Raw genomic sequence first — 18,039 nt, forward strand, 5'->3', positions numbered from 1 at the left:
TTGCTTAGCCACCGATCACCGGCCTACCTAAACATCACTAGACCAGCCTAAGACTCGCCCCAGATTAGACCCAAGTCCCTAGACCACGCACTCAGGCGCTGCACTAGACAAGAGCCGCAGGAAACCACTTAAGCGCATACGAGTCCTTCACATAGGACTCTTTGCTCGAGCCACCTCTTTGGACCACCCTGAGCCATCACCTAGACCATCTAGCCAAGCCCTTAACCCCTCGAGTGCTGCAGCTCTTGGCCGTGCCATATACAAGCATGTGAAGAGTCCATGCGGTCATGGACTCTTCCTTACCAACTAGCCACTGCTAGGACCCCACCAGACCCTAGTACACAACCCTGGCCGAGTCTCAACCAGACATGGCCGAGCCCCAAGCGACCACACCCAAAACCCCACCCTTATAAGCTATGCATGTGAGTTGTGTCCTATAAAACCCTAGGCCCCTCTTCCTTTGTTTATGCGTGGATTCCAGCATGTGTTTTCCTTTAAATTTGTTCATAATCCATTCATATTTCATCCTACGTTGGCACCGTACTCGTTGAAAATCATAATACGATCACATAAGCGTAAAAACGTTGAAAACTTTGAAAATAATCATCACATCGTTAAACCATCGTACGTAAATATTTTTCATGCAAAAACAATACATATTATGGTTTGAATGTTGCGTAAAAGGGTTTAAAAAACGTGCCTTTGCGTTTAAAACGCTCGAATACGTGATCGTTGGTGAGGAAGGACGAACGGGAGACGAAGAGTCCTAGCTTTTCTCCCTTTTAAATTTCGAATTCTAGTGTATGCTTGTGTGTGTGATTTCGGCTGATTTTTGTGTCAAAAGGACATAGGTAACTTATTAATAGATTTTAATTGCATGTTAATGGGCTTTGATTTTGGGCCTCCAAGTATAGAAGCAATTGAGCCTACTCAATTTAGTTAGATTGAACCCAATAGCTCTTATTTAATTAAAAAATAAATGTTTACAAAATTTAGTTTCCAAAGTAGCATCTTTGATCTTTTAAAAACTCCTTGTTTGCCCAAAATCGACTTCCGGGGAAAAATCAAGCTCGATTCGTAAAATAATTCGAACTCCAACATTTTTAGAAAAATTAAATCAGTTTAATCATATCTAGAAGCCCTTGAAAATATTTAGTGAAAAATATTTATTCTAGTCTTGGTCGTCCTCAGTCTCCTTTCCCTTGCTTATTATCGAATATTTGGGTAAAATACTTTAATTTAATTAAAACATGCCATATAATCATTTAATCATATCTTTAATCATTAAATATGTATCATGCAAGTATTTAAATTCAGTTAAATTAAACAATTAGGTAATTCAAATAATTTGCATACATGTGGTTTACGTAGGTTGGCTTTTCGGATGTTACAAATCCCCACCTTAAATAGAATTTTGTCCTCGAAATTTTTCTTATCTTGATAATTGCTAAGCTTAGGATCTCGCATCTACCTCAAACTTAACTTTCTAACTTAAATTTTTTCTCTTCATTTTGGTCCTCACAATCTTGAAAATCGTATTTCTATCCCAAAAATTCCCAATGTCATCTCCTAAGTACAGCTCAAGTAGAACATGTGACATATTCTCCTCTAAGTTCTTCATTATCCCAAGCAATTCCAGAGAAATGACAATCCCAATAGAACTTATGGAAAATGAAATGGAGATTCAATTAATTTCTTTCAAAGAAATAAAGGAAAAATTACAAAAACACAATATAGAAATAGTACGAACTATGTCCTAGATTCACATCGATGCAGTCCAGATTATGATAAAAGATTATTTTAAAGAAAAGATATATTCACCCATTGAAACTGCTAAATGCGATAAATGAATGAGTAATATTCAAAGATTCAATACTGTGACTATCTCATAGAATCTTTGTTCAGGAAAATTTGTATGAATAATTTAACCAAGAATTGACTGCAATCTAGCATATCAAGATTTCCTCTGAGCCTTGACATTGCTTCAAAACTTCAAGGAAAAATGGTTGATGAAACAAGGCAATAGAGCATACTCTATTACCTATCAAATTTCATACGCTCTATCTAGTAAACATCATTTAGAATTGTTTATTAGAAATGACTTTATAGAAATTCTAAAATATTTGGAAAATTTTCTCAGACAATTTATTCAGAAAGAATCAAGTTTGATATAATAAATGAAACAAATATCTATATCCAAGACAAACCTTTTATACAAAGGAAGACAAACCAGTTATACAAAGGATCAAATTCTTATACTAGAACCAAACAAACTATCTTTTCAAAGAGATAAAATCACAAGTCACAGATGGGCAAAGAAGCCTGTCCAGGAAGTACAACCGGAAACAAAAATCTTTTCAACAATATGAAATTTTAAATAATTGGAAGAATGAAGGGAAGTAAAAATAATATTTGATATTAAAAGAAAAATAAATCAATTTCTTTATAATATTATATACTATTTGGAACAATACATGATATGAACTTACTAAAGAAGATCAATATAAAAAAATTAGAAGTTCACATATAAGGAATTCGAGGAAAAGAACTTGATCAATTGGTTCTTGGACTAGAGTTTATCGAAGAACAAAAACCGTGTAAACAACTTGAAAAATCATCTCATTTTAAAATTCTACTGAAATATTTTTTTTAAAGGTATGATCGAAAATACACACACGTCAACATTTAAAAAAGTTAAACATGCGTTTTAAAATGTCATCTAACCTCTGAATAAAAATAACTGCAGTTGATTAAATCTTTAAAAAAAATCAACAATGTATTACAATATTCAAAACATTTAACCATATTGCTTAAACTCACGTGTAGCGTCCTTACCTGAGCCACTACTAAACAGACTAATAAACATGCAACATTAAACTTAATAACAACAATTAAACATCGGAAACCAAATAATTAATCATCTTACAACCCAAACAAAAACAGAACAATAACATCAGTCTTATACATTAATGCAACCATAAAGAAAACATAATTCTGAACGAGAAAACAATAAACCACATAAAACCTCCACTGGATCACTACCGAAAACCCAACTGCTCTAGCCACTGCCCTGGCCGCCTTAACCGTCCAACCTAAGAACTGTCCCGTGGAATGGGGTACCCAAGATGAAAATAAGGAAGTGAGCGAAAATTGCCCAATACGAGAATGTATGAATATACAAACTGATATGATGCATGCGAAATGCAATATGCTCGAATATCAAGGATCAAGTCAATAATTGCATGCTCAGTCTAGAGGCGCCTGAGTGTGTAGTGTCTGATCTGCCCTAGGCATGTTTTGGCTCCCATACTCATCATCAAGACGTGAACCTACAATGTCCAGTTCATCAAAGCCCGCGGGTCCCATCATATACTGTAGCTCTCGATGCCCTATCGTCTACAATACAGAATAGGGCTGAGCGGCCCTCACAAACGAGGTATATCTCAAAAGATATCAGGCTCAACATGATATGTCATGCATAATATGCCAAAGCAGTAAAACATGTATCATGCAACAGATAAATATACAACATATAAGTGTGTATACTACGCTTGGATATCTCAGTCAGTATATCACGTACCTCACTAAAACAATCTGACAGAAAGCTCTGAACCTAAACAATACCAACATAATGAAATGACCATCAAACCAGATCAAACATGCTACAAGGTTCTCTCTAATGATCCTTAAATCACTATTTAAGGCTTTAGAATTATACCTGTGTCCGTCGTCAGCTCGCTGATGATGTCTCGATCTCAGTTCACCGATCCATCCTCGAGTCGACACTAGCTCCGAAACTTTCCTACACCAAAGTGTCATAGAAACTGGCTAGAAACCTAAGGTATAAGTCTAGAACTCTCTTTGAAGAATGCAGGTAGGAAACAAAAGAAATCAACTTCCACTTATAGGCTGCATCCGGACTATTTCAGAAAATCTGAATCGATCTTATCTACCACGTTTTAGAATCTCATTTGTCTAGGATTTCTCGAGATAATGTAATCTGAAGTAGATCGGGTTATCCATTTAAAATTCGGTGGATTCCAACAGCTTGATCCCGAATTATCAATTCCTTAATAATACTTAATTAACAACTCTTTAATCATGTCTTAATTAATACTTCATTCAAAATAAATATTCGGGTCATTACACCACGTCTCGTAAACAAATTATGCGGAAGACATGCAAGGTCATCGGGTTTTCACATGCACCCCCAGCAGAGCCTACTCAGTCTTAAACGCCTTCAGTCTCCTCAACCATATGGTCACCTGCATCAATCATACTTAGTGAGTCTAAAAACTCAACACACCTGAACCGTTAACCAGTAAATATACATATCATGCAGCAATGAAAACTACAGTAATTTAAATACCTTTCATGATCTTAAAAGCATAACTTAAATATATCGCGTCAAAGCATAACGTTTCAAAACATGTCTCAACATATCATCATAAAGTATTCGTTTTCTTTAATTGAATTCAGTTCATTAATTGTTACTTTCATATCAGCTCTATTCGATGGATCCATCTACGTATAAAAGTGGTACCCGGAGGCTGGGACATCAGTGACAATATTATCCATCCACAGAGCCTTGGCCTTACATGTCATCATATTATCGTATTGGTATTAGTCACAACCAACTCTCATCCTTCAAAAACATGTTATCGTATTAATCACTTATAAAATCATGCATATACGTAAATTTCCTTAAAATCAAGCATGCAACATATTTTTCATATATATATATAAATATATATATATAAAATCATGATCGATATAACATATACATTTAAAACATATCAAATTGTGATCAGGGCGCTGCTAGGACTGCTAACTTGACTGCATGATAATTTTGCCCCTGGAAACCCTAAATGACCGTTTTACACCTAGAGACCATTTTGTACTTGGAAACCCTAAATGGCCGTTTTACACATGGACCTCAAAATTCGTCCCGAAGCCAACCAAACACCTAAAAACATATCGTAGACGTAAAATTGAGCCCATTTCATAACTTATACGATTCGTTTTAAAATTTGGAGCGGGGTCCCGGTTTTAATCCGAATCAACTCGGAAATTAACCAAAACTTTCCAAGCTTAAACCACACCTTAAACACACCCTACCAGCCCCTAAACAACTTGTTTCAGACCACCTAAGACCCTTGAAAAAGGCCATATAGCTGCTGGAAAGTTCTGTCCTTAGCCACCAACAAACCTTAGTGCACCTAACCCTCCAATATTCGAACTCAGCTCACACTAAGTCTGACTAGCCTTGAACCAGACCACCCAAGGATCAAGACCAAACCCGTGGACCTTATCCTGGACCAACCAACCCACGGCTACAGCCCCCATACACGTGGACGTGCATGGTACTACAACAACAACTCACTCGAGCCTTTACACAAAGCACGCCTACTCGTTCCACTCTCGGCTCGCAACCAGCCATGCATTGACCTCCCTAGAACATGGCTTGGACCCACCAAGACCCGCACCATGGCCGGGTTCAATCCACGTAGCCTAGCCCCTCTTCCTTTCCTCACCCGATCGTCTAAGCATCACCAAACACCCTAGGATTCGATTAGATCTCCCATGGCACGACTCAATTCTAGCTCCAACACCTAGACACCCTTGATCTGAATGTGCACAGACCTTACAAGCCTTAACCTAGCGTCCCCTTTCAATCACCCCCCAAACGTGAGCTTCATAACAATAAACATGCATGTCTCGTGTCAAATTCGTGTAAAACCAATGCAACATGATAGATGTGATAATTCTCATTCATAAACACACAAATAAACATATATTGATGTGAATGATGAGAAAAACGAGGTATAGGACGTGTCTTTACTTATTTACGCTCGAAACCTTAGAGACAATTGCGTAGAACGTGCACCGGAGAGATGTGGAAGAAATCTTTTGAAAAAGCTAGATAAAATTGGGGAGAGAAGCTGCTGAACTTTCGAAATGCTGCTGCTGGAGGTTATGAGAGGGGCGGCCCAACCCTTGAGGTAGGTTTAGGGTTTTTAAAATGTAGGATTAAGTTGTATAATTATGCACTAATAGACCCTAAATAAAAATTAAAAAGGTTAAAAATATTTTAGGCTTATTAAATAATAAATTAGATGCATTCTATAACTAAATATCGTAAGAAAAATATCTCCACAAATCTATCATTATAGAATTAGGTCATTACAAGCAAATCTGTATTTTTTCAGCGTATTTGATGATAAAAATTGGTAATTTTTTTTATTATTTATTAGTAATATTATGATAAAAATAGATATGATTTATTATAGCTGTGTATAAATTTTTTTTATAAATTAAAAAACTTAAGATTTTAATATGATTTATTGTAGTTATGTGTATACTTTTTTTATATAATAAATAAAAAAACTTAAAATTACAACAACCCAATATATAGTTGTTCAAACAATTTTTACGCAAATCCGAGACTAAATACAGCAAATGAGTGCATTCATCATATTTTTCTTCAGGTTTTATTATACTAACTCTTGAATGGAAGAGTCGAAAAATGAACCGCTGGAAGCCTTCGTATTTATCCTGCGGTGATCAAAATGAATAATTAGTTGGTATAAGGTGGAATAGTAACGATCGTCAACGGAGGAGTACCTGGTATTTCAGAATAAGAAGAAGATGGGCTGTATTTTACGGTTGGTGGATGATCGAATTTGCATGTACGCCCAAACTTGCAGTGTCCATTCTGCAAATAAAAACTGCAGGCCTGCATCCCCTGTTTATCCCAAATCACGAGAATCAACTACCTTGTGTAAGCACATTCATTTAGCTCACCAATTGGTTGAGCAGAAGAATTGTTTTATGGCCACCTCACTCTGCATTATCTAGCAATTCCCAGGTTGTGGTTTTTTGATTCAATCATTTGAATTTTAAATCTTGAAATTTTTATATATTTCCATTAGGTTGCCCAAGAAAAAACAAAACAAGAATTAGATCCCCAACAAGAATCATAAATTGCCACCTTTGTCCGGTTAAAATCAGGATCCAGCCAATATTGACTCGTTCAGACACAAACGCAAGAAGCAAAGACCAGTCCATCCATGTCTTAAAAACTGCAAAGCTAAATTCCCACTTCGTTGAGAAATAAAAAATGTTCACAGTACCAAACAAACCATGACAAAAACTAATAATTATCAAAATGTTCTCTGGGATTGGACTTGAGCCTCTCCAAAGCAGCTAGGTGAAAGTAAAGAAGGCACAAATTAGGAGTTCTTTACTCAAAAAAAAAAAAGGATACACACACAAACACATACGCACAAACAGACCTATACATTAAAAGATAACTAGAAACAGCCATCGATCCTTCGTTTTACTCAAATCAACCATGGTTGTAAAAAAGGGACCAAACTTACCGGGCGTAGGGGAAGCCCCATGGGGCTAAGAGCACAATTAGTCTTTGACATGAGCCAGTCCGGCGGATGGTTATACCTACAAGATGATCCATATTTACAATCCCCAGTTTTCATGTAGTAGTTGCAGTCGGGCTGTCCAGGTCTCTCTGGAAACTGAAGTTCCTTAGTTATGTTGCTTGAAGAAAGTAACCGGGGATAAGCTCCTCTAATGGCAGGTGCAGAGGAACCTAGCTGTGACATCCCGTACATAGATGTTGCTCGCACTGAGGGTTGGGCACCAGGTGATGGTGTGGGGCTCACTGCACCCTGGACCAGCAAAACCGTCTAGGTGTGAGCATCACTTGATAGGGATAAACAACTTATATTATAATTATAAGATCATAGTATTTATAAGTTCTGCATGTGTAGAAAAACCAAGAAGAAGCTACCGAGTATGGATTCCAATTTGAAATGGGAACCACACCAGGGTGAAGCAGCATGGGACCATAAGCACCAGCAACGTAAGAACCAGGCACTAGAGGGGGCCTAGCAACCCTATAGCTGGTGGATGAGCTATCATACTGCTCAGGAGAAACAGAAGAAAGAGACTGCACATTCGCATAAAATGAACGTGCAGATGCAGGCACGGCTGAACCAGCTGGTTGAGGGTGATCGAATTTACATGTAGTACCAAATTTGCATTGCCCCGCTTTCAAATAGTAGGAGCACTCTTTCTCCCCCTGTTACGAGGAGAACTGACACGATCCTTAGAAATAAAAATACACAAACTTTCACGTATATTATATATAAATGCATATCCATCCACAAAGAATTATTACCGGTCGTAATGGATATCCATAAATATTTAGAGGTACATTGGTCAATGATCCACCCGCATTTTTGGGGTGGTTAAACTTGCAGGACGCACCAAATTTACAGGCCCCTGTTCTTAAATAATACTGCACATTTTACTGGAACAAATCAATAAAGTATGAATAATGCAATGAATGGCGCAGTCACCCACATTAACCAGATCATTAAACAATCCAAACACAACATAAAAATTTACATAAGCTTAGCTCAATCAATCGCTCAAAAACAGACAGTGGAGTACCTGACATGCTTGCTCCCCTACTCGCTCCGGATACTCTACAACTCCAAACTATTCAAAATGAATTACACAGATTAAAGAATTTACAGTGACCTTCTAAATCATCAGTAAACTATATACTAAAATCAATAGATCAAAAGCAAAACACCCTTCCGCTTCACTGGACCAATAACGAGGTTAACGATATTTGAAATTTGTTTTCAAGAGCTCATCAAAACGGGAAACACCCATTTAGAGACAGCACATCAAAAACCCTGAATCAACGCAAGAACCACCGACAAAAGATTAACAAAAGTAAAAACCACAGAGTTCTATGCTCAGGGGCGTACATCGCTGCCGCGATCCCGGGGGTGATGAAACCGGCACTTGGCACCGTACCCACACGACCCGGTGCGCATATAATACGCACAGTCGGGCTGACCCGGTCTATCCGGGTACACTTCTCTCTCCCACAAATTCAAACTCCGCATTGATTCTACATTGGTAAAGAAAAGGTAACCACGTGATCAAGAAATCCTTCAATCACAACAGAAAACCCTAGAAAAATCCACATTCCAAGTAAAAGAAACACAAGAAAGAAAACCGAAATCTGAACACAGCCCACCTCTCACGTCAGTTTCTTGACCCCACTCCCCCTGCGGCTGACCCGACTGCGACCCGTACAGCTCCATTCCTCTTTCAACTCCGCACAACCAAAAGGCCAAAAGGGTAAGAGGGAACCCTCTTCTACAAAAGTTTTATCCTGTTATCCTCAATGATGGATCAATTCCGCAACCGCCCGCTATCTCTACCACGTACGAGGAGGACTTTGCGTCTCGTACGAAAGAAATTTCCAAACAGTGGAGAGTTCTTTGTTCCTTTTTGACTCCCCACTTAATAATATTATTATTCTTACAGTGTGATTCTTGAATTGAACGTATAATAATGACAATAATGTTCTTTCGTACGATCGTATGTACGCTGTCGCTCTCCCTGCTTTCTCGTCAAACGATTTTTGCTCACTTTTTGGGGTTCTCCATCTCTATTAACTTTTTCGTCCGTTTGCGTACCCGCCAAATATGTGAAAGAAAGCGGGTTCAGCGTTCAAGGCAAAAGCGCGTTTTGTGTTTTTCCTCTGAAAATTGTCTTAAAAACGGTAGTTGTGTATACTCGCCATGACCGACACTATTCTCTGTTCAATTGCTTCTCTCTCCAAATTGCATCCAATCACTTGTCATAAAAAAATAAAATAAGATATTTTTAATATTATATCTCATTAAATTTAAATTTTCCTCTTTTATATATATATATATATATATATAATATTATATCTCATTAAATTTAAATTTTCCTCTTTATATATATATATATATATATAATTGCGCGTCTGCTAAATCGAAATAAGGAGAAATTTGTAATAACTCTTTTTTTCTAAACTCAACTTTCTTCTTACTCCCTACCCTTTAGATCTTTGTCTTAACTCTCCTATTTTTATAAAATTTTCAAAAATATCTTTAATTCTTATGATTTTGGTATGTGACATTGTTATACATATCGAACATGTTCTTGAAGGCATATAGTCCCAAGACATACAGCTACGCCATGTTTCCAGCATATAAACCATGCTCGAATGACGATTTTTTTAAATTATAAATGACTCATCATACTTTCGTACAATAACTGGAACAATTTACCTTTTTGACCATAGTACCGTCGGATTATATCCACCGAATTTTTCAGACAGCTCCTCATAGTCCAACCATACAATCGTTGTAACGTACCGTACTTTTAAACATACTTAAAATTTGCGGAAAAATAAAAATCTTCTTAAATAAAAAATAAACCTTCAAACTCCGATTTAAAATAAGTTGTTCATCCAAAAATAACTTCAATAAAAGATCACGAATAATGTTTGCTAAAACTACTTGTTTAATCAACGTAAACACATATCAAGAAAATCAGAGTATTAAAAATGCCATGCATAGAATCTTAAAACATGGCTGGTCCTCGGGTTTAGCCTCCTGCACAGTCCAAGCCGGCTCATTGGTCCCCACCTCTCGCCTCCTCAAAGTCATCATCATCTGCATCGATCAAGTCTAGTGAATTTAAAGACTCAACATGTACAAATTGAAGATAACAAATAATACATAATAAAACCACATGGTTCTTTAAAGTAGAGCGTACATACTTGAAACTTGAACATAATAACATAAATATAGACATGCAATCATCATAAAACTTTTCATAAACATACTTGCATCATACATACTTGAACATGCATAAACTTCATCATTTTGCGTAGAGATATGTTTCAAAGCAAGTGACTCATACATAAATGAAGACACGTTGATCAGTTTTGTGAATAAGAGTATTCTGAGACAAGATTCATCTGCTCTGATACCACTTGTTAGGATCGGTTGATTGGTTGAGATGTGTTTAGAAGAGAGGTTTGAATAAACACTCACGATTTTATAATCTTTTCGAATGATGTGTCAGTTTTGTGACAAACTGAAACTAGGAATCGTTTCAGTCAATAACAATCAGTTTAACTGATAAAAGTTGCGGAAATAAACTGATTGAAAGATATAATAAATAACTAAAGTAAGAACACACAAAGATTTATGGATGTTCGGAGATTTTAATTACTCCTACGTACCCCTTCTATCACAAGGATAGGATATGCACTAAAAGACTTTGATCGATACAAAACTTGGACAGATCCACTTTAGTTTAGACTTAACACTGTCAAATGTGAAACTCTTAGTTTACAAAATATCTCACAAGTTCTTCGACTGAACTTAGCACAACTGATCTAGTTGAATATCAAATAAACAACAAAACAGTTTGTGCTTATAAGCTCGAAAAATAGCCTCAAATACTACAAATATATCTGATAAGTGTGAGCTTTTTGATTCTTAAGTAAGAACGATAATTTCAGCAGGGTAACAGTAAGCTTAAGAGAATAGATAGATCGATTGTTTTCTCAACTACTCTTCTCATCTATTTATAGACTTCTCTTCAGTGGTAACATTAAATATATTTTGAATCTTTATACCCTTTGATTGCCACGTCAATATTCCTCTGACATTCGTATACTATAAGCTCTGAAATGTGGCGTTCCACTATGAGTTGCAGTCTGCTTTGTACTGTTGTCGGTTGAAAGTTCTTTTAGACAACTAATGACGTGTACAGCTGAACGATCAGCTGATAAGCAATCGCTGGGAAGCTTACAACTGAATATATCAACTGATCAGTTTTCAAATGATCAGTCAGTTGTCTTCGTAAGTTCAGTTCAGCTGGTTTCAGTTGCCTTTGATAAACTGCGCATTAATCTTCAGTTAGGCAACTGTCAGTTGATTTATGTTGATCAGTTAGTCCAATAAATTAAACACTTAGTTTGTCAAACAACCGAAATTATGTTTCCAACATCATTGTTTCTCCACAGGTAATAATGTTATTCCTACAAGGTTTAATTGACTCAATATATAAGAATATGTACATGTAAGTGAGCGTAAAAGCAAAAAAAAAAAAAGATAACCACATGTGGTCATGAGACATGGAAAGTTAGCTTAGGTAGTTTCTTGAGATGCATGCATATCAATGGTAGGGGCAAAAATTGAATGGACAATCAAAACCAGTTAGGGGTTAGGGTTGGAAAAAGCTTGTGGATTTCATTTGGACAAAATGATAAACACAATTAAGGTGCAAAGGGTGATATAACGATGGCTGATAAGAACCGCACGACCGAAAAAAATGGCGAAGAGTCGATTTTGCGTGAAATAGAGCAGAAGCAGATTGACGGTGGTTCCTGATTAGGTCATGAACAAAGAAGAAATATGTTTGGATTGAGTGCTTATGATCGATGTTGGAGGAGCAGTTGCAACCCATGGTGATAATATGCATTGAAGGAGCTAAGAAAGATGTTGAGTGAGGAGAAATTGCAAGTGTTGAAAGAATCGTGAAATTTTGTTGCAAGTAAGAATTTGAATGCAAGGATTTTGGAAAACATGTATACTTGCATAAATTTTGGTGAAGAGAGGTTTGGAGAATAAGAAGAAATTAGCAGTTCACTTTTTTATTTTGACTTTTGAATCAAACAAATGGTTTTCTGTCAAAGAAGCTCACGTTCTTATGGTCAATTTGGCTTAGTGGGCTTTGCTAGAGAGAATTGAATTTAGAGGGTTTTCTAGTTAAAATGAATTTTGATTTGATTATAAAATTTATATACATGCATTTTGGCCCATTAGGTCAATGCCTATGGGAGGCATTTGTTTGCATTAAAAATAAATTTTTGGCTCGATTTGACGAACCCATGAAATTTTGAACTAAATGAGCTAATTTTATTTTGGTCCAATTAATTATGTCCTAGCCAAAGAACTTGAATTAACGAACCTTCCCCTTAGCTCTATAAAGACCTTTTCAACTAAAAAAATGCTAAAGCATCGAAGCAAACCAGAGATCATAGACCTAGTCAAGGAACAAGTCGAGGGAGCTACTGACTTTCAATTGTTCTATAGTGTCATTGTAGAGAATTCATGTCTTGTTTTCCATATCCATAGTTCTTGAAGTGAGAAACACAAAATATATTTCTTATGTACACCTTGTTGTTGTCACAATTCTTAATTCATGAGTTTTAGAGAGGGATTTATGTCACCACAAACAAAGACTAAAGCAAGTGTTGGATTCAAAGTGGGTGTTAAACGCCTTTGGGCGAAAATCCAATGTGGCAAAAGCCAATTTTTCCCGCCTTCCTCCCCACTCAAAGAGCTCACTTCATTTTTAGCATATTATGTGAAACTTATACTCTTATGGTTAGTTCGCATCCTCACCATCTAATTAAAACTCATTACCGACTGCTGCAACCTTTGCCGGTCGTACCCAAACAATAATATTCCAGAGGGAACCCTGGGAGGAAATGAGTCTAAAGTAGTGAGTTTAGCAGTCGGAAAAGTGTATTAGTTTTCTAGACATAAGATAACCTAATTTTTCTAAAATAGCACGATTTGTTTTTCGAGATGGAGCTTTGAAGGATTTCTTGAGTAAGAAAAGCCGTGAAGCCATGCGTCTTCGACCAACCAAGACCTGCCTATAGCGTTTGGGTGGCATATCATTTCCAAAAGTTCAAGGCATATCACTGTTAGTGCACTAAAAAGAAGATGAAAGGGTAGAACCAATTGCTGTGAGGCATAGAAGCTCATTCAAAGAGGTTTGAATAGGTTATGCAAGCAGAGGAGATTATGGAGAGTAGATCATTGAATGATGAAATAGTGGAAAAATCGTCCAGACCATGTAGAAGAAGGAAAGTAACAGCATAAGAAAAGGACACAACACGACTCAATCGCTGAAAAACATTATCTACCATCTCTAAATTCATCTCCAAGCAATTTTTCTTTTCTCTCTAATTCCAAGAATTTTGATGTCATTTCATCGATATTCAACTATTTTTATTATATTTTTATGTTTTCTAAATTCCTACATATTATTGTAAATACAAAATCATGTTGAGAATTTGTTTTCTTAAATTTTTAGTTTTGTTTCAATCAATTTTTTATTTTGGTGCATATTAGTTTAGGAGATTAGAACTGACGATTAAATTTAGAATTCACATCATTTGAATGGTTAGAAGTTTGATTTTATTATTTTCACACAAGTTGGTGTACGTAGCACGTGGCATGCCCGTAACTCAAGAAACTATGCTAACAGAAGTCATAACATGAAACAACACTAAAGTGGACCTACAGCGTGTAAAATGCAGCATAGGACAACTTGTTTGTATGCAGGTCAGGTCGATTATTACATACATATACTGAAGATGGACTGTAATTTTTTCCGTGATCAAGAAACAAATATGCTAATGTAAGGAATATAACTGAAAGGTCTCCAGGGAATAATTTTACGATGGAGGCTTAGTAAAAAAATTTTTGTATATGATGATATGGAGTCGGCCCCAAAGTTTTTGGACGTTAAGTCACACCTTGATTCCATATCTGCATTTGCTCTCGTGGAAGGTGAAAGTTCTGTTCCCACAGTGTGAGAGTGACGAGGGTGAATGTTGTGTGAATCAGTATGTAGGTGTTGTGCGAGGGTGTTGTAACACCCACAACAACATGCAGCGGAAGTTATAGTTTGGGAAATTAACACACAACTCGAATTATACTAATACGAGAGAGGAGATATAAATTATGCACAAGTATCAAATACTTGTGCGGTGCCTCAGGGCAAAATAGTTCACTAGAAAAAGTTGTAAGTTTACAAAAATCAATACTAGTGAAAGAATCAAACAACTCCCTTATAAAGGCGAGTAACAAATTTCATCCTAAACCACTAACAAACCGTATAACCAAAATACATAGGATGCATCGACTGAGGAATGAAAAGTCTTCAAATATTAACACAATAATCAAAATAGTGATTAGGTGTTGTCTTCAAATGTTATTTGCACTTCACAGCAACACTTCTTTAAGGGCACGAGATGTCAAAGGGATTCTCAGTAAAAATTCGTCTCTCCGAAAAAGCTGTACGCTCAATAGTCTCTGTCGCCTCTCTTCCTTTCGTTTTTTCTTAACCTGGAAGCCAAAGAATTTATTAGAAAAAAACTCTTTTTAAAATAAGAATAATATCTTAAAGATATTGTGATTTCATATCATAGAGATATTATAATATCATATCAAATATATTCTTGTATCACATATTGAATTCAAGATTATTCTCATGTCTAGGAAGGAAAAATATCAAAGATAAAAATGGAAAATATGTCAAGGAATAAAATTCCTTTCAATCTCCCCCTTTTGCCTTTCTGGACAAAACACCCCAAAAATGGTTATAAAACTCAACTCCCCCTGAGTTAGCAAATCAGTAACTCCCCCTGAACTCTACCGTGAAGCCTTCACCTGATGACAAATACAGTTAACACAAGTGTTGTATGTTAGATGTTGCAACATTCATATCATAACACCGAATATTTCATTAATCAGGACGGACAATTATTAGAGAGAATAAAAGGACATCTAAAGTAAGAAGTAGTAGAACCATTAAGAGAACCAAAAAATAAACTCAAAATCGCTCGCATTATCCTTCATTACTGATATTATCATCATCAGCTCCACTGGTTCCAGCTATATCTCCCCCTTTTTGTCCAGAATGGATACTAGCAGCAAGTAGAAGCTCATAATCGGCCACTTGATTTTCGTAATGATCAATGGTCTTCTTGGCATTAGCAATCTGTTGTCGACCATAGGTAATCTGTGCTCGAATGTAGGAGAGAGATAATGTAACATAACCAGGCGGAGGTGTAGGGGGTAAACTCGTAGTCAGGGGCTCAGATGTATCAGCATTGTCAGGCAGGGGCTCTGATGTTGTGTCACCAGTGTGTCCAACATCCGAAGCAACACTCGAACTCAGCCAGGGCAGATCGATCTTTCTGTTGCCCTTAAAATAGACATAAGAAATCTTCAGAGTTCCTCCGACAGGACAGAGTTCTTCATCAATATCCTTGATGAAACCTTGAGATTCCAAGAGTCCATAAATGAGTGAGGGGTAGGGCAGCTTCGTTTTCTTGAAATCTCCTTCAGCATATTGTAGGGCTGTCCTAAACACTAGCTTTCCAAAGTTAAAGTCTCTTCCAGTGCCAATAGCAAACAACACTAGAGCCTGAGATCTGGTTACAGTAATAGAATTGGTTGACGGAGTCCAATTCCATATTGATGTCTTGTGCAGCACAGAGAAAAAGGAGGTGAGATTAGCAGCATTCAATTTCTTGGGATAATCAAGAAACACAGGTGATCACAGCCTCCAGTGAGCACAGAGGTGACAGCATGTATGTCAAGATCCTCGTCCACTTCCTCAAAATCCGGAGTGTTGTAGAATGCATTGATCACAGAGGGTGAGAACGTGTAGATGCGATCCCAAACAAACACTCTCCCATACTTCACCGATTCCTCATTCCCAACACTGCTCAGGAGGTTGCAGTAAAATTCTAAGACCACACGCGACAGTAAGGCATAACAGTAGTGACAGTGGACAGCAATCTTCGGTTCTTGAGAAATTCAATCAAGTTTTATTTCCCATATGCATTAACATCAATATTTTTCTCCTCAATTAGCTCTCTCTGAACAAACAGTGGCCATAACGCCAAGGCATCCTCAGAATAAAATTTCGGGGAGAAAGACTTACTGAGATCATAATCAGCAGAGTCAGTGTTGGAGTTGGTATTGTCAACATCCACCTCAACATCGGCAGCAGTAGCAGCAACATCTTCAGAGGACTCATTGGCTTCAGAGCTAATATCCTCAGATTCAGCATTAACATGTTCCTCAGATTCAAAGTCGGATACAGACGATGAAGAGGAATCATCAGAACCTCCAGGTCGGTTTTGTTCAAACTCCTTCATCATTTCTAAATCAGGTTCATCATCCTTAGAGATTTGTTTCTTGGCAGCCTTTTCTTCCTTAAGGTGAGCAAGAAACTCGGCCAGAGATTGTTCATTTTCTACAGGCTCATCAGGAACTTTTTCTTCTGTAACATTTTGAGTATCCGTGATGGGGTTTGGCTTTTGACTACCAGGAGTAGAACCAGATTCCTTTGCTGCAACAGTTGGTTTGGGGCGAGCCACCAATTCAAAATCATCATCATTGGAGTCGTCTCCAGATGAGAAATCAGGATCCAGAAGATTTGAGGAGGTAACTGCCCGTGGTTTCTTGGTTGGAACAAAGTCAGGATCGAACCATGCTTGTCTCTTTGACCTTCGGGCACATAGGAGCAGTGGGAAAAGCTTTATTTAGGACTTCAAAGTCTGGAGGATTCTCAACATTGATCTTGTTCTAAGGTTCACCAGGAGCGATCATTTGCCAACGGAGTTGGCTCTTCGGCCACACCCACAATTTCCATCCCCTCAACACTGGTTTCGGCTGTGGGTGTTGTCTCAGAGATTTTCTGCTCATGCTCGCAGCTATTTCACTCCTAATGTCATGAGGATCAAATCCAGCCATATGCGAAATCAAGAACAAAAGAAGTAGATCGGTTTCAAGCACACAGAAAATCGCGAAGAACAGAGATATTTTTACGCGAAAAAAAATGAGGGCAGGAAAATGCTCTAGAATGTGAGGGAAAATACTAAACATAATGTTATTCTTTATCCATTCACAATTATTTAAGCACAGCCCACCAACGGTAACATTTTGTTAAGCCGTAACGACAGTCCCCTTTCCACATCGATTTTTACTCTCACCCAACGGTAACTTTCTGAAGCAGTGTCATCATTATTTCCAGAAATCAGGCAGGATAAAACGCCACGTCGAATTAACCCCACAAACATTTAGAAATTAAGAAATTCAAAATTAAGTCGGATAGGGTTTTCTTCGTATTTCATGAATTAAAAACTGATAGTCCACTAGACATGATACATTCACATAACAGTAGTATGAATGACTTAAATTTATGCCTAAAATATGATCAAAAATGAAATACACACGAATGTGATAAAACTGTGATCAGTCTGTACTTAGGTGTTGACAACTCCTCTTAGAAACACTCACAAGTTGGACTCAAACTTTCTTGAACATTTTTAATTCAGACATGGTAGCTCCCACT

At 37.1% G+C, this 18,039-nt stretch overlaps 1 protein-coding gene across 1 annotated transcript; it reads right to left on the reverse strand.

The window, feature by feature from the left end:
• Positions 1-6,347: 6,347 nt before the first annotated feature.
• Positions 6,348-9,532, reverse strand: LOC140841386 (zinc finger CCCH domain-containing protein 32-like). Its single transcript, XM_073208752.1, has 8 exons — positions 9,077-9,532; positions 8,802-8,947; positions 8,476-8,523; positions 8,201-8,320; positions 7,811-8,101; positions 7,383-7,688; positions 6,625-6,745; positions 6,348-6,555 (listed from the first exon to the last, which is right to left on the reverse strand). Exons 1-8 carry the CDS (start codon positions 9,141-9,143, stop codon positions 6,551-6,553), a joined length of 1,104 nt encoding a protein of 367 aa, XP_073064853.1. The 5' UTR covers positions 9,144-9,532; the 3' UTR covers positions 6,348-6,550.
• Positions 9,533-18,039: the final 8,507 nt, after the last annotated feature.

This window comes from Primulina eburnea, chromosome 9 (genome assembly GCF_022965805.1).
Source record: "Primulina eburnea isolate SZY01 chromosome 9, ASM2296580v1, whole genome shotgun sequence".
Lineage (NCBI taxonomy): Eukaryota > Viridiplantae > Streptophyta > Magnoliopsida > Lamiales > Gesneriaceae > Primulina > Primulina eburnea.